Below are 25,718 nucleotides of genomic sequence, written 5' to 3'. Positions count from 1 at the left end.
ATTTCCTATAACAGTGAGTCATCACTCAACCTTGCTAAATGGTATGGTTTGAACCTATGTATCTCTACAAAATTCATATGTTGGAACCTCTTCTCCAGTGTGATAGTATTAAGAGTTGGGGGTCTTTGGGGCAGTGATTGATTAAAAGGGGCTGAAGGGAGAGCTATGGGTGGGAGCCTTTCTGCTGCTCAGGGACACCTGGATGGTGCCATCTGTGAGGAAGGGCTTCACCTGCTGGGGCCTTGATTTTGGACTTCTCAGCTGGCCAGTCTCAGGTGTTCAGTCATGGCAGCACTCCTGGAGTGAGACATGATGGGGAGGGAGTGGGCAGCAGACATGCTGGTGATGGCCAATGCTGGGGATGTCCTTTGCCATTTCTTTTTCTTTTTAAAAAATTTATCAGAATATATGTTTATTGTAAAAGATTTGGATAATGCTGCAAAATATAATGATGAAAATAAAAATCACTTTTTTCTTTTTTTAATAAAAATCACTTTTAACCACACTACCCAGAGATAGTCATCATTCCCATCTTGGTTTAACTCCTTCTAGTACTTTTTGATAGACACAAGTTAAATATACTCTTTTGCATTGTATATGTCATAAAGTAAGGGTTTTCAGATAATATAAAGCAGAGTTTGGCAAAATATGCCCTATATTCTGTGGGCCTATATTTCTCTTGAGCTAAGGATGGTTTTATATATATTTTTTATTTCTGATTTATATGAGGGTATGAATGATTTGGTTACACTGTTTGCATTTGTTAGGCAAAGTTCAAGTTGTGGTACATAGCCTGCCATTGCTCAGACACTGGGAATAGAGGAACTCCACATAAGCACGTCATTACAGAAAAGGATTTAGGAAAGACTTTGTACAGGGTGGGGGTACAATTTATTGTTCTAGCAGATGCTCTCAAAGCATGGCATTTCACCTAACCAGTTTAAAATCTACATGAGGCTTTCCTGACGTTCTAAGGACCCAGGCCCAGCTCAGCATAAGCAGCCAACCCATTGAAGGAGAAACGCTTGAAAAACATACGTTTTTACGAAATTTATTTCAGATTGACCCTTGACTTCCTTGCTCTACCTCTGCCTAACTCGTATTGATTCTCAGCTCACCTTGCTGACCTTGAGGCACCGCTGTCCTTTGAAGTTTGGTAGGCAGAGCTGTTGCCTAATCTGACACTGATTCCTCTCACTTGGTCCCTTGTGTAGAAGGGAGGGATTTTTTTCCCTCCAAACTCAGAGATAGAATCCTTTTGATGAAGGAAAACTATCTCTTTTTAAAGCAAAATATTTTGATAGCTTGGTTCAGTAGAGAGCCCAGGTGCTGCCCTGTGCTGGGATCTGCCCTGGGGCCTCTGGATATTGGATACATGAGAAACATAAACATAGACACCTCAGTAATGATCTGTGGTGAGGAAAGTATGAGATATGTCTGTGCCAACAAATGAGTAAGACAATTCCATCAGTGCACAAAGCCCGACTGCACAAGCCCATCAGTGCGTAGACTCTGACTGCAGCCATCTGAAGCTGTGCCCTTCAGGCTCTGTCTGCGAAGGTTATGCTCTGTGCCAGCTGTGTGCCACCACCACAGAATACAAGAAGTTAACTACCCAGGAATAATTGCATAGAAATGACTGTAAGAGAACACCAAACAAGAAGTTTCATGAGAAAACCATCTAAAAGGTGCTATAAATTGTCAGAGGTGAGAGGGCTCTTCTGTATTTGGGGAGTGACCAGAAATATGTTCATGGGGAATTATTTGATATCAACCTGGGTTCGGTTTTTACAAGTGTTGACGGTGAAGGGCAGTTGTGATTAAAAACCAGTTTTGAATAATCAACCACTTAAACCAACAAGCAAAAATGAAAAGAATCTCAGAAAGAGGGGAGCGAAGGCATTTTTCAGCAACCCATATGTACAGCTCAACCGTTCTGAGGAAGAATATATCTAATCTATAACGGTAATTCTATGTTAATAATGATAATTATTATTGTCATCTTTTTTAATCTCAGTAGGTATCAGGTGATAGAAATACATTATTCCATCTATACATCAAAATAAAAATGTCAGGGGAAATACGATTTTCATGACTTACATGAGAAAGCTAAAAATCAGAGAGATTAAACTATTTGCTTAATGTCATATGGCTAATAACAGGCCATAAGCCTGTTAGATTAGAATTAGATTTCAATCTTTCTGATACCGAAAACGCATCTATGGTGCCACGTTGCTTCTAAGCGGCTCCATAGATTTATGAAAAAGTAAACAGAATTGAAATTAGAGCAACGGAAAATCTTCTGCCATGAACTCTGTACTCTGGACTAAACTTTAAGCGATGGCAATTGAGGACTGTTTGCTGTTGGTATACAGACTCTGGTTCAAAGCTCCTCTTTATTGCTTGCCTGGTAAAATTTGGTGTTCCTAAGGGTCCCGCTTCTGTTTCCCAATCACTCTCACGGCTACGATAACCGTCTACAAGGGAACGAATCCTGAATTTCCATCTCCAGCCTCAGTCTTGTTCTGGAGGACACGATGCGGCGTTGAAACGCCCATCAACCTCTCTCTCCAGCTGGAGGGCGTAACGACGTGCAGACCAAAGCACCCTGCCCAGAACATTCTGAAAGTCGGGTGGGGGAACTGACTAATAATTACACTAAGTCAACAGGCCCAGGACCCGGGCTGTTTGGGCAAACTATCACTATCTTAACTCAATACATCCTGAACTGAGCACGTGCTCAGCGCCTCGTCCTTTTGACCTCGCTTCACCCACAGCTCTGTTTCCCATCCCCACTGCTCTCATGGGCGCCTGCTGACGGTACCGCAGAAACTTCCAGGCTGCTCTCCTTGTCACTGCCCTGGCCCCTTAAGAGAGGCAGTTTCGAAATATAAATATGATTTTTATGAGCTCCCGTTTGTACTCGGCCATTCCTCTGGGAGGAGCGATAACATTGATGTGACATGTCTCTGTGATGTGGCTCCCTCGGACCTGGTCAGAAATTCCCTATAGATTGTAAGTTCTGTCCTTCAGACCCGCGCTCCCCTGAAGTGCATCTCTTCTCACTCCTTAAAACGCCTCGTCCTCCCTGACCCGCTGCCCTTCCCCGCCTTCCCCGCCGCCCGGAACGCGCTTTCCTCCCTCTGGCGTTGGCTCACCTGGAATTTTCCTCCAGGTCTCCTGGAAACGTCACTCCTTCCCTGAAGCCTTCCCTGCCCGCCGCGGGCTTCAGGTGGCGCTCTTCTCTCCGCGGCACGGCGCGTCGTGGCGCGTCACACGTGCGGCGACCCTGACGTCACGGCTGTTCATCCTATCAGCGGGCAGCACGCTCAGCCCGCCGGGGTTGCTCAGGATTCCCCTCAAGGAACAGTGCCTGGTGCGCAGACTCAACGTTTTTGTTGACTGAATAAAGCCTCGTCCTTTGTGCGAGGCCCTTTGTGCGAGGCGCTTTGTGCGAGGCCCTATTGTGAGCCATTTATGCTTATTGACTTAGTTAATATTCACTTTTCCACCGAGGAGGAATGCTATAACTATCTTCATTTTATAGGTGAAAATAACGCCAAGATACATAGAATAACTCACGCAGGGTCCTGTAACAAGTGACAGAGCACAACTACAAACCTCGTTCTCCAAAGCACGTGGTTAACTTTGTACTATGTGGCCTGTCTCTTCACAGGACATGAAATAGCAGACACCTGCTCAACCACTCCCAAAAGGGAGAAGGTGGATGGAGATAAAAGGATGACCCATGATCACAGAGCTCCAGGCAAGGCCTGGCCTGACACAACACACACCTAGCTTGATATGTACATGTTATTTACAGTTGTATGTCTATTTATATTTATAATATTAAAATAGTCATAATTTATAGTAGAGGCCTAACCAGGAAGTTTTACATATGTCCCCTCTAGTATTCTGATGAGATGATGAGACTGGATTATGCAGCCTTGGAAACGATATATGCATAAAACCAGAAATGGGATCTGTAAAGTTACCATGATTTCAGAGCTTATAGAATCTGAAATGTGCCCCATGTAATCTCTTCCTCTACCTTAAATTCTTGGTTTTGAAAAAAATACACTTATCATTCATTTAGCAAATATTATGGAGTCCTGACTGTGATCCAGACACTGTGAAAGGTTTTGGGATGTTTTGCTCATGCCTAGCTAAGTTGTATATAATGTGATTCATAAAACTATATTCCAGTCCTCATAACTGATGCTTTAAGACTATTGTTTCTCGTTATTTCTTAATAACTAATACTTTTGTTTTTACGTATTAGAGTGAAAGCCCCTTTCAGGGGTAGTGGGAGAGATGCACCTCATATATCCTATTGTAGAATTCAAGTGGGTAGGAAAGGTCAGTGCCACCTCTAACTGGAGGGTATGTGAGGAAGGCCTGTTCCAGCTAGTGTGTTCCTCAGGAGACAAAGCCCAGGGTAGCCATATGTAGCAGATAAGGAACAAAAACTAGCAAATAAATGAGAATTTTACTTGACTCTGACTCTTCATGCTATGACAATGTTTGTGTCTGCTAGAAGTGCTAGTGATAGTGAATTTTATTTAAGAGCATACCCTAGTAACAAGTGGTATGATTTTTAAAGAATTTACACAGTTTATTAAAATTTTAATTTTAAAATTATATATCTCCCTTCCATTGAACAACTTTTGGGGTGGGGGGGAGAATAAAATTCACTTGTAATCCTACCATCCAGAGAAATCCAATTTTGTGGTCCATTATTCCCATCTTTTAGGCAACACATTTTTTTTTTTTTTAGATGATGAGGGAGAATAGGAGAGGGCCAAAAATGGTATATTGCTTTTTCCTGTTTTTCACTTATTAATCTATTATGAGCATATTTCTATGTTATTAAATATTCTCCCACAAAATTGTCTTGATGACTGTATATTACTCTATTTTGCGAATGTACCATATTTATTTGTTTCCCAGTGTCTGTCATTTGGTTTTGTAATCTTACCTTTATAATAATGAGTCACCTGTGAAGCTTTAGAAAATACTGATGCCTGGGTCCCAACTCCACAGATTCTGATTTCATTAGTATGAGTTCACAGAATTTAAAATGTTTCCCCAAAGATTCTAATGTGCAGCCAACACTGAGCACTCTCATACTTAGGAAGATGTGAGGTGAACTACTCATAGACTCATGGGGGATTTTTAAGTGCCCATCATTTACTACACTGCTGACATCCTCATTTTGACTTGCTAAGTGAATGGTGCAGTCACAATGAAACACGCAAAATTATTTTGCAGCAAGTAAAATTATTATAGGATTTGGTTCATTAGCGTTTGTGCTATAAATCTTTATGTTACATCACACAAAGTATACTACTAAATACTTAAAATGTACCTCGATAACACACAAATCAGATGAAAAGTTTTTTGAGCTAAAAACCAACAACATAATTAAGCAATGCATTCTTTGATGAAAAGTCCAATTGGTCAGGCAAGGTGTTCAGTGCCAGGCCATGATATGCCTTTCCTTTAAAGAATTTATGTATTTAGTTGAATGATATGCCAAATATGGTGCCCTTTCTTTATGGTCTCATAAACTTTTTAATTTGAAAGAAATTATTCTGCAATTTAGGGATAGATCATCTATGTGAATATTCTGTAGTTTGAGAGAATATTTGATATATTTGCACAAAGGAAAACATTTGCAAGGTTTTCCACTTTTTTCCACCCCCAAAGAGGTCTGTGTCCTTGAACATAAAATACAAATAACCCCTACACTGTTAATTATTGGCAAATTGCCCCATCCTCAACCTAAGGAAATATCTTAAAGTAAAATATATACCAACAAAAGGTTACTAGTTAACAGGCACTACCTGAAAAGGATATAAAAGAATTCCAGGACAACTTTCCATATTCTTCTTCCACCATTGCTAACAACAAAATTGCAACCATGAAATGGGTGGAATTATTTGTTTTAATTTTCCTACTGAGTTTTACTGAATCCAGAACACTGCATAGAAATGCATATGGAATAGGTGAGATACTTTGTGTTTGTCCTTTTTTGTCTTTTATCTATGTCAAAATTCTTAAAATTCTTAAAATTGCATGTATTTGTCTAATTTATTTGTCATATTTACTGTTCCACACAGAAGAAAAATATTTAACAGGTGGATATATTTAGATAAAAGATAAACTTATAACTTTTTCAGAGGTTCACGAAATCATAGCAGTGCTGAATATGATCTCTGGATGGTTGGTACGTTCCATATTGAATTAACTTTTTGTACATTATTTAATTGATATATATTACCTTTGAAAAAAATCACTCACACACACACACACATACACACACGCACCCAGGCCATAACTCTGGCATTATTCATGTATAATAATCCCTCAGACTGGTAAAGTAAGTAATGTCTTTATTCTTAATTCAGAAAAATGGGTCATTATTTGAATACCTGAAGAAGCAGCACTGTGATTGGGATATGACTTGCAAACTGTAGGGTAATCATATTCAAAAGGGTGATTGAAATATATATATATATTTTTTTTTCTTTCTTTTTTTTTTTTTTGGCCGAGGCTGGGTTTGAACCCACCACCTCTGACATATGGGGCTGGTGCCCTACTCCTTTGAGCTGTAGACACTGCCCAATTTTTAACCATTTTATTTTCAGGTCAATTATAGCATCACATTACAGGGGAAAACTGCACAACGGGCAAAATCTGGATTTTAGTGCTAGGTCTACTGCGAATTATTCCTGCAGACTTCATTCCTTAGTTTCCTAGTTTTCTTAAGCATAAAATTAAGATGTTTAGATAGGTGATCCCAAATGTCTTCTTAGTTCTAAAATTGTATGCAAATATTTAATTGTCACAATGATTACTTCCCTGGTTGCACCGAAAACGTTGTGTTTCATGAAGTTTATTTTGATTTCCAGCTTCCATTTTGGATTCTTCCCGATGTTCCACGGAGGTGAACTTAGCTGACATGTAAGTTTTACTTGTATAAATGCACAAAACAATGATAACTGTAACAGGTGACTAAATGAAATGGGGTAGCTCTGTGAGTTTTTAAAAGTACAAAAGCAAACTGGACAATTTCAAGAGAAGTTATTTATACTGCATATTAAGTTGATACCAAAGGGGTTGAACCGTTGGCCAAAGCCTTAGGTATTCACCTGTAAATTCCTTGAAATTCCACAGGACAAACCACATCAGGTCTTAGAAACTGAAGTTTAGTGTCTCATTAGTGACAGCCAGGTATGAATTCAGGGATTTTTCTCACCAGTATCAATTGGATGGTATCAGAATGGTCTCTAAATACTAGGTATTTAAATCTTAGTAGCACACACAAAAGGTGAAATACTCTGTTTTCTTTTTTAAATTTCAGAATAATATGAGGATACAAATGATTAGGCTACATTGTTTGCATTTGTTAGGCAAAGTTCAAGTTGTAGCTGAGCCCTTCACTCAGGAGGTGTGCTGTGTACCCTCCCACTGTGACTGTTAGGGAGAGAGCCTGCTGTTCTCTTGAATTCCGTCTTTCCAGTCCACATTTCTGAAATTCCTCCTAAGGAGTTTAAAGTAGCCTGACACTGCTGCAGCGTGCACTCAGAGACCTGTGCCAGCGTCGCTCTGCAGTAATCCATGAGCTTGGCAGCTCTGGGTCAGAACTTGATCGCTCTGGGGGTAGACACAGTCTACCTGTAAGGGATATAAATACCCTCAATTATGGGCGCATTGTAGTTGGCAGGTGACCACAAAAGGAGGAACCACTTTTATGGGAAACCTACTTATTTTGATTTTAACATCTATATGTACATTTATGGGGGAAGAAAACAAGAGAAAGACTGAAATTTCTTCCCGAGTGGCTAAAATTTGATTTTATACCTTTTTTTTTTTTAGCAGCAAACGTCACTCTTTCTAACCAGGTCATAACATACATAGAAAGTGAATCAAAACCCAAAAACTATACTTGAGAAAAACAAGCTTGATATTTCTGTCCATAAGCATCCACACGTGTTTTTGTTTCAGAGCTACCATATTTTTTGCCCAGTTCATTCAAGAAGCTCCTTACAGGGAAATAAGCAAAATGGTGAAGGACGTCGTGACTGTCATTGAGAAACCCACTGGCAGCGGGCAGGCCTCAGGGTGCTCAGAAAACCAGGTGAGTGAGTGATGGAGAAAGAAAAGCAACATGATATTTGGCCGAAATCCAGCCTGCAGCAGATACAGGGACGGCCTGAAAATACACTGACGTATTTGAAGAGCTGTTGTGTGAAGAGAAATCAGATCAGTTCTGCATGGCTGAAGAGGGCAGAAGGGAAAGAGGGGGTGGTATCATAAAGAGGAATAGAGGTGTGGCAACTCCAAACTGAGAAGCGGAGGTGAGGTTACGTGCGTGGGCATCACACCTGACTTCTCTGAGCTTCAGGTTTCTCTGTCTGTGAAGTGAGGGATAACGATAGCTGCTGCTTTAGAGTCAGGCAGAAGCTTGATATAAAAATTGCAGTTGCAGTGAATTTTGACTGAGCACATATGACCAACAGTATTCTACGGAATGTTATAATACACATTGATAATCAAAATATTTCATGACATGGAGGACAGCACTGATGAAGAGAATCGTTGTCCAGGGAGTCAAGAGACCCTGGCTGGGGCTGAATATTAACCTTGTTTACAAATACCAATTTATTATGTCATTACAACAGTCTTAGAAGATAGATGCTAATCTTCCAATTGAGGAAGCTAAGGCACAGAGAGAGAGGTTTGGTAACTGGTAGAAGTTTAAGGAGAAATACCCTCTATACAGTCATGACCATGATCATGACCATGAGGTACACAGCCCACAGTGAGGGCTGCCCTCTATACAGTCACGACCATGAGGTACACAGCCCACAGTGAGGGCTGCCCTCTCTGCAGTCATGACCATGGGGTACATGGCCCACGGTGAGGGCTGCCCTCTCTGCAGTCATGACCGTGGGGTACACGGCCCGTGGTGAGGGCTGCCCTCTCTGCAGTCATGACCGTGGGGTACACGGCCCATGGTGAGGGCTGCCAGTTAGCAAACAAACACTAAAATGATACCCAATTCAGTTCAAATTTTAGATAAACAGTAAGTACTTTTTAAAATATAAGGATAGCCCGATGTTGAAGTTCAATAAATAGTAGTTATTATTGTTCATTTTTTTCTCGATCTAGAAGCAAACTTTACAGCGGCCAGAGAGCTAAGCAATTAGGGACCAAGAGGTCCAGAGAATCCTCGGTCACAGCAGGGTTAGCAAAGTAGGCAGGAGATAATGTGTCTGGAGTATTACAGAAGCCATGCCCTTTACAGATAGAGTATTTTTCCACTGTAAAATTTATGATTTAATAAAAATCCCTCCTTTGCCTCTCTATTCTTGGCTTGTCCCGACGGTCTTATAAAAATATGTATGAAAGTGCAAAATACATTTCCTAGAACAACTTTACAGTCAATTAAAGGTTACAGGTGATGCTACAGATTTCATATTAATTATTGTAAACTCAAGGCATGTTTTTAATGTGGATTAGGAATTGGAAGCCCTCTGTAAGCCTTCCAGGCTCCTCTGAGTTTTAGCATAGCCCTGTAAAGGCCAAGTAGGCATTGCCTGAGGTGAGTGAACACACAGGCCAAGTAGGCCTTGCCTGAGATGAATGAACACACACATTCCTGAGAGGCTCTCTTTGGAATAGTGGTGTTATCATCTGATTTTGGTAAATTAAGTCACCAAAGAAGGAAGCATGTATTTTATTAAATATAAAGTTTTTCTTATAGATCTCCATCTTTCTGGAAGAAATTTGCCATGAGAAAGAAATTTCCGAAAAGTATGGACTCTCAGACTGCTGCAGCCAAAGTGATGAGGACAGACTTAACTGTTTACTCACACACAAAAAGCCCACTCCCGTGTCCATTCCCCCCTTCCAACTCCCAGAGCCCATCCTGAGCTGTAAAGCATATGAAGAAGACAGGGCGGCATTCATAAACAGGTAAGAATCCGAAGCCCTGGCAAGAGAGCAGTGGCAAGCGGAGCGCAGTATCTCTGCAGTTCACAGACACGCTCCAAGTGTGGAGAGGTGGAGATGGTGTTTGTCCTGCATCTGCTGAGGTCCCATGTGGGGTAATTAGGAGACCAACTCTAAGTGTCACTTTATTGGCATGCTAGATGCATTTTACACCACACGGTAGACCTGCCAGAGGGGTGCTTTAGTCTCTTGAGATGCGTCTGTTTTTTCCCTTCTAATCTCTTAAGTTTACCTTGTCCAAGGATACTTTAATACCGGTGTCCCCAAAGGTTGCCGTACACGCATACGAAGGGAAAAAAGGAAATTGTAGCCAAATGTACCTTTATGTACAAAACATTCATTACAAAATATTTACAAAATATTTACAAAAAATTTATCTACGTGTTGATACATAAATATAAAAAATATATAAAATGTAAAGAGTTTGTTAATTTTTCTAGGTGTGTGACCTTTGGGACACTCTGTATTGTACAAAATGACCCTTTGCAGAGCCATGCATTGGTGTGTTACGTTCAAATTTCCTGGAAATTTAAATTAAGGAGAAATACCCACTCCACAGTCATGACCGTGAGGTAGACAGCCCACGGTGAGGGCTGCCAGTTAGCAAACAAACACCAACACAAAATGATACCCAATTCAGATTATTTTATTATTAAGGAGTGAGTTTGTTAGAGATCTCGGCATTGTAAGGTGTGTAAACATGGCCAAGTGTTAGGGAGCACGCAGGCTGCTGTAGGAACACGTCTGCTTGGCTGCTGCTCACACAGCCGCTGAGTCCCCTTGTCCCCTCTCCTCATTCTTCTCATTCCCATTTTGTTGATGAGGACATTGACGCTCAGACACCTGGCTGCGGGAACACTGGCTCTCTGCTGGGGAAGGCCGCGCCTAAGTCTTCACTGCTTCTATCTTCCAAATTACTGCCCATCCCAGAGAACAGAGAGCCTGCCTTTAGCATCTCTGTTGCCGTGACTGCCCAGGGAATCACCTCTCTTCTGCACTGGTGAGGGGAAAAGAGCCCGTCTTTCTGCTTTACTTACAAGTCTGGCCTTGCTGCTCTCTGAAACACATCCAGGTATGCGAATTGAACAGGACACAGTAGTAAGATTCACAGTCAGCATGTCTGCTTAGTTTGTTATTTGCAGATGGTTTTTTCCTAAGGATCTGGAGTGAGGAAAATTTTTGACAGCATGTGAAAAAAAAATGACTGTTTTCCTCCTAGGAGCACAGTAAAGAAAAAGCCAAATGCCTTTTTTCTTTGTTGCTGTTTGCATCTTTAAACAAGCCCCAGAGTCCAGTTCTGTGCAGTAGCAGTTGTGCTTTACATGCTCGTGAATCTCCGAGCGCTGTCTTCCTTTGCAGGTACATCTACGAGATCGCCAGGAGGAACCCCTTCCTGTACGCTCCCGTGGTGCTTTCCTTCGCTGCTCGCTATGACAAAATCATCCCACCCTGCTGCAAAGCTGCAAATGCCATCGAGTGCTTCCAGATGAAGGTATGACCTTCCTGCAGGTGCCGGGGTCCAGACTGCAGCCGGCTTGACACAGTAGCCCCAGAGTGAGAAATGGAAACGTGCTTCCTGTGGAGAGCAGCATTTTCAGAACAGAGCCGCTCGCAGCAGCCTCATATCTTTGTGCAAAAACACTGGATTTGCTGGGCTTTTTATTGGTTTGTTTATTTGCCCATCAATTATTTTATTATTAAGGAGTGAGTTTGGTGGGTGAGAGCAGGAAAGGCAGAGCTAGAGATAACAAAAGGGAAGAGAACTATGATAAATGCTTTGTATTTATTTTTTTTTCCATTCTTAGAACAAATTTGACATGTATTGCTGCCATTTCACAGCTAAGGAGAGTTAGGTTTAGAGAAGTGAGAGTTACATTAAAATCCACAATTCCTCGCCACCAGAAGCTCTACCACAAACATTTCCTAAAATTGTGACTATTGTCAATGTCAGGTTATGATACAATCTTACTTTTTTTTGGTCAGTAAGAAGACATTTAAGATATTAGCAAACTTCAGTTTGTTTTGAAGCTGTTGAAAAGTATAGTTTGTTTATAATTCCCAATAGGAAAGTTACAATGTTTTATTTCAAGGTGTTTTTAATAAACTGCCTGGCACAGATGCATATAAAGTAGCTTAAAAGAATAAAGGAGTGAATACTGTTCTGCAAAATGTATGGCATTTATAACCGTTAGTAAAAAAATATTTTACGGAGTTTTGTCTTTTACCGAAGCCAGTTGTGTTTCTGAGTCTGGGAAACACACGCCTTCATGACACCTGTTTCTTTTACATCCAGGCAGCACCAATTACGAAAGAATTAAGAGAAAGCAGCTTGATAAATCAACATACATGTGCAGTAATGAAAACTTTTGGACCCCGAACCTTCCAAGCCATGTAAGCTTAAGCTCTTTCTAGGGAACATGGTGTGATCTACAGAACTACCATTTTGTAATTTGGGTTCATTTTTTTCATTGTTGCTGTTATAGAGAATAAAGTATCCTTTGATGAGAGCTAATGGGATTAGAATTATCCACTTTTGGGATGGAAAGGAAGCTAACAAATTAGTCTTCTGTTTAACACTTACTAAAGCCTAGCTGAAATAATGCTTTAAAATGACTTTTAAGCTTTATATTACTTATCTTTTCTTTAAGACACTTAGCTTCGGGCCTGGGCTCAAATTATGCCTCATGATTATGTCATGTTTATCTAGCTCCCTCCACAAAGTAGGTCAGTCTTCACCGGGCAACTTTTGCCTTAACCAAAAATTCTTCATATTAATTGTGCTTCCTAATTTGTTACAAAGCCCATTGTATCAATCATTGCTTCCCATGGAAAATATTCCCTTGAGACAATACTGTTAGAATCTAGCGTCTGGAGAGAAGAAAATTTGAAATCCAATAACTGGTTTAAAGTATTCTCAACTATTTTATAATGGAACATTTCTACTGTACAAAAATATCTAAGCTACTACCCAAAACAAGTAGCAAATATATATGTTCAGAGTTTATGTATTTGTCTGTTTGTTAAACGATGCACTAAGGAGATGTATTGTACACAGTGGAGACCCAGACTCAAGTGTTTAGTCATGGAATTAGGTCCACAGACTGACTCAAATTCCTTCTTGGAAGAGGTCAGCTTTGCGTCTTAACTACCCTTCAGCTCAATTAGAAAGTTAAAGATTGATTTGTGAACTGCTTTATTTAAATTATCTTTGTAAAAATATAGAAATTGAGGTGTATTTCAATGATTTTATCATTTGGCATCTGTAAGTGATTAAAGCTAAATGCTTTAATGCTTTTTAATGATAAAATCTAAACTCTCTAAATTTATCACAAAATTCCATTTTATCAGTAGTAGCAATATTGCCAGTTGCTCTAGGAGTCGTGCTTTCACACAGACATCTCTTAAAATTTAATGAAATATGAAGAAGAAACTGGAATTGTATTTCTTCCTTTCCCTTTTGGCTGCGTGGCTCTCTTGGTGTGATGACTCGCTTGAAATATTTTGCCCTGTTTTCTACTTTTGCTTCCTTGATTTGCACATATGTGCACTCCTCCCTGGATCCTCAGGGTATGTTTGTTTTTTTTTCCAGTGAAAAATGACTCTAATTCTCAAGAAATTGTCCATTTTTAAATTGTTAGTCCTTTTTAATTTTTCTGTCCACTCACTATAATGATCTTGATGCACAGTATCAGGAATAGCAAAAGAGAATGTATCTCAATTCTCAAGAAAGGTTTTGGGAAAAGATAGTAATTTCTATACCATTTGTGGGACCAGGTCCCGGGGCTGGAATCAACAAGACTTAAAACATTTTTTCTTTTCTTTTTAAACAATCAAAACATTTAAGTTCTTTTCTCTTTGAAGCTTTGGCTATCCTAATACTCTATAAATTCTTTTAACTTTGATAGATGGATTTCTAATTTCTTTCTTTTTTCCCCCCTTAGAATTGTTACTAAACTGAGCCAAAAGTTTACTAGAGTTAATTTTACTGAAATCCAGAAACTGGTCCTGGATGTGGCCCACATACATGAGCAGTGCTGCAGAGGGGACGTGCTGGAGTGTCTGCAGGATGGGGTGAAGAGCTTTGTTTCCTAATATTTATATATATATTTCCTCTCCTTTGTGTTTCCTTTTGTCTCATTTTGAAGGGTAGAAGGCTGTCTGACTTGAGTTGGCCACAGGATCCCAGCGTTTGGTGAGACTGGACCCATCCACTTCTTACTTCTAAAGCAGATGGGACCGTCTCTGGAGCATCATCCCCACAGGGTCTTGGGGGCAGATTATTTAATTTTAATGTATTTATTTTTCTATCCATTTATTCTTTCATTTGACAAATACACACTGAGTGCTTTCTATCTGCTAGCCACTCATTATGAGCTGTGCTCAGAGACTCCATAGTTTGATGAAAGAGATAAGACAGTAACCTCCTGCCTTGGGGTTAGAAATGGTCTGATTTCCGGCTGTCTCCAGAGGGAGGGCTGGGCACATGCAAGGCACTCTGTTGCAGTTTGTTCAATAAACAAATACAGCAAAAATAACACAGAAACTGCTCCACAAGGTAAAAGGCTAGCCATGCCAAAGACAGGTATGAATAAAGGGCTCTAGGAAAATTAAAAACAAAATCCAAAATACCCAGCAACAAGTGTTGTGCGTCTGCCATGGTCAGTGTTAATTTAAGCAGCATGGCTGTGGTCTACTTGTGCCTACCCTAGACTTCCTAGATATTGGATGAGAGGCTTAGTTACTTCCCAGTTATCCTCTCTCTGGTCCCCTGTGACATGACAAGGAGATTAAAATCCAAGGAGGCATAAAATGACTGCTCTTAGGTACTCAAATGCTTTGAAAACCAGGACTGAGACATGGTTTCCAAGGGCTGAAAGTGAAGATAAAACACTCATTTCAGCCCACTCCCAAGGCAATTTGGCTGAGGTCACTTCAAATGTGAGCAAGAAGCTGAGGCTGCAGAGCAGGCCTGAGGGTGACAGTCCCTGAGGGCCTGAGGGGACAGTCCTCCAGGGCCTGAGTGACAGTCTCCAAGGGCCTGAGTGACAGTTTCCAAGAGCCCAAGTGACAGTCCCTAGGACTGAGGACGGGAAGCTGGCGGAGGCTGCCTGCAGACCCACCTTCCCACTTCTCTTGTTTTGCCTTGTAGAAGTATTTGCCTGCCTGTTAAGCACATCGACAAGAACTACTTTGTTTTTCTTTGAGATTGGTTTTCTCAGTCTCTAGTTGATAATTTCAGTAATTTTCACAGCCTTTTTTAAAATTAGTTTTTAAAATTTTTGAAGTTTGTAATCACCCTTTTCCTTCCCAGTGGAAAAATTAATGTCAGTAAGTTGGATCTTACTAGCTGAATAGTGGATTCTAATCGTCCCTGCTGAGAATGTGTGGAATTTTCAGTCCCTTGGCGGGCGTCTAAGCTCCGCCCAGCCCTGGCCACTGCGGGATGTTGTTCCACAGTTATCTACAGCCTGCCGCCCTCTGGAGGCCACAGCCGGCACTGCCGCCTGCTGGGACAAAGACCATTACCATTCTCAGGACATTGCTCAAAGAGAGAGCTCTCCGTGTGGTATCAGCTGCAAAAGTCTAGTGACAGATTGAACGCTAAGAGAGATACACAGCAACATTCACGCAGTTTGACTTGAGGGTTACATTCCTCTCTTGTTAAAGGCTTCCTGTTAAAATCAAATAGAGTTTAGCTGACAACTCTGGAAAGAACAATTGAACAAATGGGTAAGTGGACAAGAGAGAGGAAAAGAAAAAAAAAGAAAGCAGGGGGGGACACTAAAATAGAAGACGCGATAAAACGTTTTCTTTCTTTTTTCCTTCCCTCTGTCTGTTTCTCCCTCTCCCTTCCTCTTTCCTGTTTTTTCCTCTTCTTTTTTAATTTTCTTCCCCTTCCTTCCTTCCTCCCTCCCTCCCTCCCTATTCTACATCTGGCCCTGAGGTCCTACACTGAAGAATACACCTTTAAAACTCACACTGTGTTTTCCTCATTACAGGAAAAAATTATGTCCTACATATGCTCTCAAAAAGATACTCTGTCAACCAAGATAGCAGACTGCTGCACAATGCCCCTCCTGGAATTTGGTCAGTGTATAATTCATGCAGAAAACGATGACAGGCCTGAAGGTCTATCTCTAAATCTTAACAGATTTTTGGGAGATAGAGATTTCAGCCAATTTTCTTCAACAGAAAAAAATATCTTCTTGGCAAGGTAACACATTCTGTAAATGTATGTTCATGTAAGTAAAGATTATTGTGTGGCTGACAGCTTTTCATTGTTGAAATGGAGAGGGATGGCTGTGATTTTTTAGTTCAATATGTGAGAAATGTTTGGCTAGAATATTCTGAGACAAAATAGACGCAAGCATATAACTAAGGAATGGGATTTATTTTGCTTATGGAGTAGTGTTTTATATCGATTTTTCTGGAATAAGAAACATTGTTACCATGCGTGATTACTCATATAAAAGCCATGATTGAACTTGCAAATAGGACATGGATATTTTTGCATCAAGAAGGGTTCATGATCAAGAATGTGCTCTTTTGCAATGTGTGTTTAAGAAACTTTTCCCTAAAATCTAGTTCAATAGATAATGCTAGATAGCAGGTATTTTATTGCAATAGCTTATTTGTTATTTGTTGAATATATGTTTTATATATTTTATTAGGAAAATTGAAACAGGTTGACAGATATTTGTAGTCTAGTAGTTGGTTGTGATATAATCAATAGTCTATGTTCTCATTCTATTTGCCTTTATGGAATGCAAATAATCAAATTAAGACATTTTCCTTTATGTACAATGTACATCTATGGATACTATCAGAGAAGGGATTTGTACTGCTCTTAGGACATTATACTTAATGATCTCCAAAGGTCTTTCTAAATTTAAGAGTTGTATTCTAATTCAGTAATGAAAATGGCTCAATTTTCTTTTTAATATTCCCTGACAAATATTACTCTGTTATTGCATTAAAATTAGGCATCCATACATTGCTTGCATTGCTAAATAAACTAGAACAAAGTCTAGATTTAAGATACACATACTGACAATTTATTGGTAGAACCAATTCTATAATTAGAGGAAATAGTAAATTCAAGAACTGTCGTTAAGTTTACGCATCCATACACACCTACAGCTAATTGTTTAAACGGAGTCCTTCAATTGTAAAGGTTCTTTGTAGCAGAAATTTTCTCAGCCAAGATAATCTTCCCCTGACACTCACCTGGCTTCCTGCACTTTGCTGTTTGGATATCACCTGACCTCAGAGACGCCCCTTGACCACATACTAAATTAGCACCCCTTCCACCTGAAGTGTCTCCTCTCCTCCATCTTCCTGTATTTCTCTTTATTGATCTATCACTACCTGAGATGAGACGGCCTGTCTGTGTGCTTCCACCTCTGTAATGTATGTTTTTGAGAGGGTAGGCACTCTCCCCTACCTATCATTGACTCCTTTTTGCTTAAAGCAAGGCTAGAGTAGGTGCTGGAATAATATTTGTTGAATGAATGAATGATTGTAAAGTCCGCAACTGACAAACTGAAGTGAGAGGGGTGAAAGAAAACAAAAAAGCTGTTTTATTTTTTAAATAACTAAATTTGTTTTATTTTCTAGTCGAATGATTTTCTCCCCAAAATGAACTAGTTAAAAGTCACAATTTTGATTATTATTCTTTAGATTTAATCAACAGTTAGGTAAGAATTGAATTCCACTGGATATTTTAACGCTTGGCTTCCCCTCTCTCCTACCAGTGGGATGAGATAGTGTTTTAAGTGGAAATATAGCTCCCAGGTGTGGTAGCGTAGAGACATTGAAGATGTGTGAGCTTGCTCTCTCTTATGAATCCATGCAGTTATCCCCTGTGCTAGAAATAGCTTATTACCACGCATGGGCCCAGACTCAGGGCTATTTCTCTGTGGTTGATTTTGCTCTCACCATCACATTCACAAAAGGACAGGGTGGTGATGTGCTTTTCCCAGAGCAGCAGGACCCAGCCAGTGTACACATCATTTCCATGTTACTAACATAAGTTGGAATCCAGGCCTAATACTATAGCTGGAGACAGGCTTGTAAACATAGTCTTCAGCCGGACAGAGGTTCATCCCAAACTTCCATTAATAGATAAGTTTAGGGCTCTGCGCCTATAGCTCAACCGGCTAAGGCGCCAGCCACGTACATCTAGGGTGGCAGGTTCTAATCCCCAGCCAGGACCCGCCAAACAACAATGACGGCTGCAACCAAAAAATAGCCGGGCGTTGTGGCGGGCATCTGTGGTCCCAGCTACTTGGGAGGTGGAGGCAGGAGACTCGCTTGAGCCCAGGAGTTGGAGGTTGCTGTGAGCTGAGATGCCATGCCATGGCACTCTACCCAGGGGGATAGCTTGAGGCTCTGTCTCAAAAAAAAAAAAATAGATAAGTTTAGAACTCACATTAAGGGGTAAATGGCAGTCTCCGTCACAGTAATCACTGTTACAGTCTAAACATTTTTTGGAAAAGTAGTTTTAAGAATACAATAATTGGTATTTATCAATTAAACTGTTACTTTGGTGAGTTTAGTTGTATGTAACACTTTATTTTTATTTCCTAGTTTTACTATGTATTGTTAATGTATACTTTTCTCTCTCAAGAATTTATTAAGACTGTCCTAATCGCCTAATATATAATAAATGTGTATGTCCTCTGCTGTCCTACTGGACCTTTCAAAGAAAACATTATGTCTATTAGAAAACATTTTTACTTGTATATATCCTATTCAAATCCTCAAAAACCTATTTTACAGGCCTATTTGAGGGATTACAGTTAGTTATCCACAGTTTGCCATTCCTATAATTCAAATCATATTTGAGATCTTGTGCTCTCTCTTTCCCCTTTCTGTCCACTTGCCTTTCTCTGCCATGCCCTGCTTGGAAGAGGCCCTCCTCATTTCCCCCAGCAAAAGGGCAGGCCCGAGGAGAAGGGCAGCGTGCAGCTCTGTTTTGCCCAGCTCTTGGAGCATGCCACAGCCCCGTCCTGGGGGTTGCACAGACTGCAGGCTACCACCTGCAGAGTGCCTCTGATCACACAGGACCACCTATGGAGAAAGCCCTTGAGAAGACAGACGTTCAGAGAGCTCTGCCTTCCGGGTGATGCGGAAGAGCAGCCCCATGCTCTGGGTTGGCTGCGAAACACTTTATAGATGTAGGAGCTGGTGTCCCAGATGAAAATTATGGAGGGATTGTTGGTGTTGTACTATTTAATGTTGGCAAAGAAAAGTTTGAAGTCAAGAAAGAATTGCACAGCTCATTGAGGGACAGATTTTTTATCCAGAAATAGAAGAAGTTCAAGTTTTGGATGACACCAAAAGGGGTTCAGGAGGTTTTGGTTACACTGGAAAGGATTAAAATTTATGCCAAGAGCAGAAAATGAAAGATTGTACTTTTTTCTTAAAAATAAAGAGTTCTTGCTTATAAAAAATCATATTTGATTTCTGGGTTTATATATTTGAATTTTAACTTCTGTATGGCTGTTGTGTAGGAATAATTTAGGAAGCAGTGGCTTATACCTTATGATAGTACTTCCCACATATTTCAGTTTTGTTCATGAATATTCAAGAAGACATCCTGACCTTGCTGTCCCTGTAATTCTAAGAGTGGCTAAAGGATACCAGGAATTATTGGAGAAGTGTTTCCAGTCTGAAAATCCTCTTGAATGTCAGGATAAAGGGGTAAGTTATGCTAGAATTTTAGAGGATTCTAAAAGATTGGATTGATATCATCCATTAAAAATACTATTTGTTAGTTGTTAATTAATAGTCAGCTAGTTCTATCTATTAACTAGTTATCTAGATATTAACTAGTAATTAACTGGCAGTCAGCAACTAGTAGCTTACTTTAGAACAACAATGTTAACCAAAAGTTCTTTGATGCACAAATAAAGGTAGTATTCATTTTTGGATGGCTTCAGAAGGGCAAGAATTTTGTACAGGAAGAATTGTAACCCTTTATTCAAAGATTGAGTTCTGCTATTAAATAATTTTGTGATTCATAAAGTTTTAAACTTAATCTCTCCCCCAAATCTATTTGCTTTACTTTCCAAAATTCATACTTTTTCATCTTTAATATTTAAAAAAACTTTAAGATTGTTTACTCTATTGATTTTATAATAGAATAAAATAATTATTAATTTTTACATACAAAGTTATGTGTTCAGGAAGAGAAACAAATGTAATAATGTTTGTATTTTCAGGAAGAAGAGTTACAGAAATATATTCAGGAGAGCCAGGCATTGGCAAAACGAAGTTGTGGCCTCTTCCAGAAATTAGGAGAATATTACTTACAAAACGCGTATGTTTTCGTAAATAGTATTTTCAATGATTTAAAATTATTACCAGGCAGGGGAAATACAAATTCAAATTACTGAACCCAGGGCCATTCTAATGTAAGTTACGATTTCAGATTTGTAGTCGGTGAAATCTCCAGTTTTCTGGAGGAGAAAGTCCCATCTGTGTACTGGCTTTAAGTTCCCCCTACTGTGCAAAGTTTTGCAGTAAAGATGTTCATTCCATCAGAGTTTGTTAAAACATCAAAGGATCACAGTTAAAATCAATGTGGCTCTGAGACTGGCAGGAGGGTCAGCCTTCTGCTGGGAGTTTGCTCCCCCACTGTGACATGTTGGTGTAACAGGAGTACAGGGGTGATTGTTAGATTAAGTCAGTCCAGTTGCCATGGGTTGAAACAAAGAGCTGGCCTTTTGTCTTCTGACTCCAGGAAGGAGTTTTTGAGAAGGAGCAGGGAATCTAAAAACTCTTGAATGGGCTCAAAGCCCATAGCTCAGCAGTTAGGGTGAAGGCCACATACACTGGGGCTGGCGAGTTCAAACCTGGCCTGCTAAACAACAATGACAACAACAACAACAACAACAAAATAGCTGGGTGTTGTAGCAGGTGCCTGTAGTCCCAGCTACTTGGGAGGCTGAGGCAAGAGAATCACTCGAGGCCAAGAGTTTGAGGTTGCTGTGAGCTGTGACTCCACAGCACGGAGGGTGACATAGTGAGACTCTTGTTTCAAAAAAACAAAAACAAAAACAACTCAGGAGTGACTCAGCAGGACTTAGTCAGAAAAGACTTCTTGCAGGTTTCTTGTTGCTTACACGAAGAAAGCCCCTCAGCTGACCTCTGCGGAGCTAATGGCCTTCACCAGAAAAATGGCAACTGCGGGAGCCACTTGCTGCCAACTCAGTGAGGACAAGCAACTGGCCTGTGGTGAGGGAGCGGTGAGTGTCTGCCTTGCAGAATCCCACCTCAACTCTCATTCCTACTGCTCCCTCGGGGAGCAGTAAAACCAGCATGGAGGTGGCTTCATTAGGTGCCTCTGGTTGGTTCCAGTTGGAGCTCGTGTGGGAATTCAGCTCTGAATGGGTGGCACGTGGCCAGCAGTCCTTGCAGGGTGGCTGGTGGACGTGGGGTCAACTGATTCAACAATGTCTGGGCAAGCTTTATGTACAGTAGAAATAGGACTTATAATTTCCTCTTTTTGATTATTACTTTGATGTGAAAAAAAGAAAAAACTTAATTTTTGATGGATTAAAGCTGGTCATTATATTTTAACCATATTCATATTATTATTATTATTTTTGCAGTTTTTGGCCGTGGCCGGGTTTGAACCTGCCACCTCCGGTATATGGGGCTGGCATCCTACTTTTTTGAGCCACAGGCACTGCCCCTTATTCGTATTTTTGTCTTTGTAGTTTAATATTATTATAATATTAGGGACAATTTGCTCCCATTGACAGGCTATAGGTACTGAACAGGGTAAGTCCCATGTTCTGAACAGTAATAAAATGACTAGTTAGGAACGCCTAATGTCACAAATGTTATATGTATGACTATGGGTGAATTTTTTCACATTTTTTTCTTTTAAAGTCACATTTTTCCCACTATTTTATTCCTTTTCTTCTTTTGGATAATTATTTGCTAGTTAGTGTTCATGTTGTGGAAATCTTTCCCACAGGCTAGGTGTGAAAGGGGAGTTTCTTGTGATTAAGTTTCACCCTAACTGCTAGTTCAGTGCCACAGGTTGGGAAGCTGAAGGGTACAGGAGGGGTGAAGGGTCAGGAGCGGGCTCGTAGGCTGCCTGCCGACACTCCCATCGCACTTGTCTCACTAAGCTTGAGCTTTTTCATCGGATTTTTAAGAATAAAAATTGCACCAGCCTCACAGGACAGGTGCGTTAAGCCAGGCAATCTGCGTCACCGGCGCAGCGGGCCTGACAGTGTGCACAGCGCGTTAGCTCTTAGTACAGATTCTGCTGGGTGCTTAGGAAACGTCTCTGAGGTGTGGAAGGCGTGAGGACCCCACATTAGGACAGCCTGACACACCCACACACCGGGCCTATTTCTTCCAGTTCGGGTTACATATTAGCAGTAGGTAGGTGTGTTTCTGTGTGTGTACACACACATTTCTATACACAAACATACACAGGGCTATATACGTGTGTGTGTCGGTCTCTCACACACACATATATGAATAGAAGGGGTGGGTTTGTGCCATTCTTCCCCTTTAGAAAGTGATTCTCTGGATCTCAAAAGTACAGCGGATAACTACACTAGACGTACACCAGGAACACGACTTACAAACCGATTTTCATGGGTCAGGGCAGAGACTTGTTTCCCCTTTGGAAATATGTTTCAATAGCTGACATGAATAGCGAAGGGATCAATGTTACACACAGGCCATCGCCCCTCGACGGTCAACGCTGGCCCTCCTGGCGGGCAGGTCCCATAGCCGGCGTCCAGGCCGGCAGTGTGAGCTGTCAGCCGCTGACCCGAGACTCGAACCCAGCCTCTGGCTAATGCTCCCCCGCGGCTTCCTCCCCTCCTCGCCCAGGCCGACCTCATCCTGGGGCAGCTGTGCATCCGCCACGACACGGCCGCGGTGAACCCCGGTGTGGCCCAGTGCTGCGCCGCCTCCTACGCCAACCGCAGGCCCTGCTTCAGCAGCCTGGTGCTGGACGACACGTACTCGCCGCCCGCCTTCTCCGGGGACAAGTTCATCTTCCACAAGGACCTGTGCCAGGCGCAGGGCATCGCGCTGCAGACGACCAAGCAGGAGTAAGACGCAGGGCTGGGGGGGGGGAGGGGGAACCCCGCACTCGAGCCCCTCGGGCAGCGCTGTTGGCCTGCGGCCCAAACAGCTGCCCAAAGAGTTCCGTCTCAATGTTCTGATAGCCTCGTTGGGAATTAGGTTTGGAAAAATTCACAAGTCAGACAATTTCCTGTTTGTAAAAATAAGCCCCGCCCTAACTATTGATGTGATACATTTTGGGTTTGAGAACAAACCTGCAGTCTATCGGGGAGTCAGGGCGGACCTTGGCGGTAAATCTGGGCACGTCCACTCCAAGCACAGAGGACACACTGGTGGATTTGTTTACACTGTTTACACGTGGAAGACGATAACCGTGATTCAGTTTCACAGTTACAGGCGCTGATAAGCGGCAGGCCTATCCAGGCTCCTGGTGGGCCCCACTCTGCAAGGTGACGTGGGCCACTTGGGGGGCAGTGCCCTGCAAAGGCATTTCCGTGCCTGCTCGCCTCGCAAGTGGTCTTCCTTCACTGGAAAACTCAGTCCTCCCCGTCCCCCACTGTCACATCTGGGACGTTTCAAAATACGATAGGAACGTGGCCTCCTCTGCAACATCACTCCCCCCAGGAAAGCACTGAGAAAGGGGGGTGCAGGCAGGTAGAGCTGCGGGGGCCCTGGGGAGGCTGTGACGGGCGTGGTGAGCCGGGAGAGCTGCGCCTTAGAGGACGGATAAAACAGACTTCAGAAGAGAGGACAGGAAAGGGGGTTCTGGACACGGGAGGGAGGGACTGCCTTTCACTGAGGTGCTGCGGAGCCAGGCGGTGCACCCACCTACAACCCCGCTAAGCGCAGAGCGGAGGAGCGTTTGCCCTGCTCTCAGCGGCAGCCACTCTGGTTAGTGTGTGGCGAGCCTGGTGAGGAGTTGAAGGGCACGGTTTAGAGTGCGGTGTGCGAGGGCTCCGAGGAGTCTCAGGAGGAAGCTTTAGAAGCACCTTGTGCAAGCCCCACCTGACGCACGTCCAGCCTGCACCTGCCCGTGCACAATTAGTTTGTTATTCACTTCTTAAAATCTGTTTCACTGATTAAAAATGATTTCACTTGGCGGTGAAACTCTAAACAGAGCAGCAGCTGGGCGGGGCGAGTTCCCTCCTATCTGGTCAACTAGCAGTGCCCAGGTGAGGGGCACGCTTATAACTTAAACTGTACGAAACCCATTCATGTAACCAAAACATCTGCACCCCCATAATATTCTGAACGTTAAAAAAATTAAAAAAAAAGAAAGATACCATTGCATAACAGCTGTCTCTTGTCTTTCGTTTTATTTTAAATCGAAGGTTTCTCATTAACCTTGTGAAGCAAAAGCCACAAATAACAGAGGAGCAGCTGGAGGCCGTCATCGCGGATTTCTCGGGGCTGCTGGACAGGTGCTGCCAGGGCCGGGAGCAGGAAGAGTGCTTTGCCCACGAGGTACGTGCAGCTCTCCCCGCGCTCAAGACACCCGGCATCGGATCTAATTTAGTGACTAATGAAAAGAATTGCCTCCACACCTACGGCTTTAAAATAATGCTAGAGATTTAAATTTCATTTAGAAATAGCCTGAAGAACTTCGTGAGATTTTTAGAAATAATCAACTCACTAAATGTTATAGAATTATAATTTTGAAATACGTTAATTATTCTGATTTTTTTGCTAGTAAAGAAAACTATTAAGTGAATATATAAAAATTGATGATTTAGATACTTTCTGGCCTAAAATTTATCAGTTCAGCTAAACAGATTAAAAAAAAATTAATAGCAAACTAATTGTGCAATTAGAACGTTGGGACAATATTTATTGAAAACGTGTTTGAAATCATTTAGAAGCATGCCTTTGCATGTCAGTAGAGTATTAACTGGGAATTATTTTAATCCATTTACTTGATAATTTTAGCCAGATTTGTAATTGGCTGCATTTTTTTTAAACAGGGGAATTCTATCTAACATTTTCAAAACTTTTCTTTCAGTTTTATTGAGGCATGATTGACAAATAAAAATTATATATATTAGGTTATAGGTATTCTATTTTAATGTATACATTGCAAAATGATTGCCAATCAAGTTAATTGGCTACATTTTATAAACCTTTAGCTTGTATTACTAAACATGTGTACCTGAATATAGCATCACTATCTTTGAAAAAGATATTCTATAATTCAGCCTTTTGGTCTGAATTTGGCTGTTATGTTATGTTTTGTCAAACTCCAAAGACAGATAATGTTTAGAAATGGAGAGTCTCTCTAGAGGTTACATAGTTAGCTGTGCTTAAGTGTGCGTGCTCATGGGCATGTGTCTGTTTTTGGTGGGGTCAGGTGGGAGTGGGACACAGATAACCAAATCAGATAGAATGGATAGAATAGACATAACATAAACCATTTGTGATAAATATGATGCAAAAAGATTGATGCCCTCCAATTTGAGAACCATTAATTTAGCTGTACAGAGCATTTAGCACATAGGAGCAGTGTTCTCTCTGCAAACCTTTTAATTTCTAAAGATTTGTGATTTATAAAGGAAGTAGAAAGTGGGGTGAGAATAGGCAAAGATTTGGGGGTATAGGAAAACAAATGTACTATTGATATTAACAAATGTCTTTTCTTCTCT

At 41.3% G+C, this 25,718-nt stretch overlaps 1 protein-coding gene and 1 pseudogene across 1 annotated transcript in view; both read left to right on the top strand.

Moving 5' to 3' along the window:
• The first annotated feature begins 1,546 nt into the window (after nucleotides 1–1,546).
• AFP (alpha fetoprotein) overlaps nucleotides 1,547–25,718 on the top strand; it is a 24,995-nt gene continuing 823 nt past the window's right edge. Inside the window, exons 1-13 of the mRNA XM_023513417.1 lie at nucleotides 1,547–1,707; nucleotides 6,915–6,966; nucleotides 8,011–8,143; nucleotides 9,773–9,984; nucleotides 11,380–11,512; nucleotides 12,314–12,411; nucleotides 13,962–14,091; nucleotides 16,020–16,234; nucleotides 19,593–19,725; nucleotides 20,247–20,344; nucleotides 21,134–21,272; nucleotides 22,885–23,108; nucleotides 24,414–24,546. Coding sequence (XP_023369185.1) covers nucleotides 8,069–8,143; nucleotides 9,773–9,984; nucleotides 11,380–11,512; nucleotides 12,314–12,411; nucleotides 13,962–14,091; nucleotides 16,020–16,234; nucleotides 19,593–19,725; nucleotides 20,247–20,344; nucleotides 21,134–21,272; nucleotides 22,885–23,108; nucleotides 24,414–24,546 — 1,590 coding nt within the window. The 5' untranslated portion in view covers nucleotides 1,547–1,707; nucleotides 6,915–6,966; nucleotides 8,011–8,068. The remainder of the gene's footprint in view (nucleotides 1,708–6,914; nucleotides 6,967–8,010; nucleotides 8,144–9,772; nucleotides 9,985–11,379; nucleotides 11,513–12,313; nucleotides 12,412–13,961; nucleotides 14,092–16,019; nucleotides 16,235–19,592; nucleotides 19,726–20,246; nucleotides 20,345–21,133; nucleotides 21,273–22,884; nucleotides 23,109–24,413; nucleotides 24,547–25,718) is intronic.
• Nucleotides 18,636–19,458, top strand: LOC100953990 (annotated as a pseudogene).

This window comes from Otolemur garnettii, unplaced genomic scaffold (assembly GCF_000181295.1).
Source record: "Otolemur garnettii isolate 467f Iridium unplaced genomic scaffold, OtoGar3 scaffold00039, whole genome shotgun sequence".
NCBI classification, from domain to species: domain Eukaryota; kingdom Metazoa; phylum Chordata; class Mammalia; order Primates; family Galagidae; genus Otolemur; species Otolemur garnettii.
The sequence above is the reverse complement of the archived record's forward strand: the minus strand, read 5'-3'. Positions and strand labels throughout refer to the sequence as shown.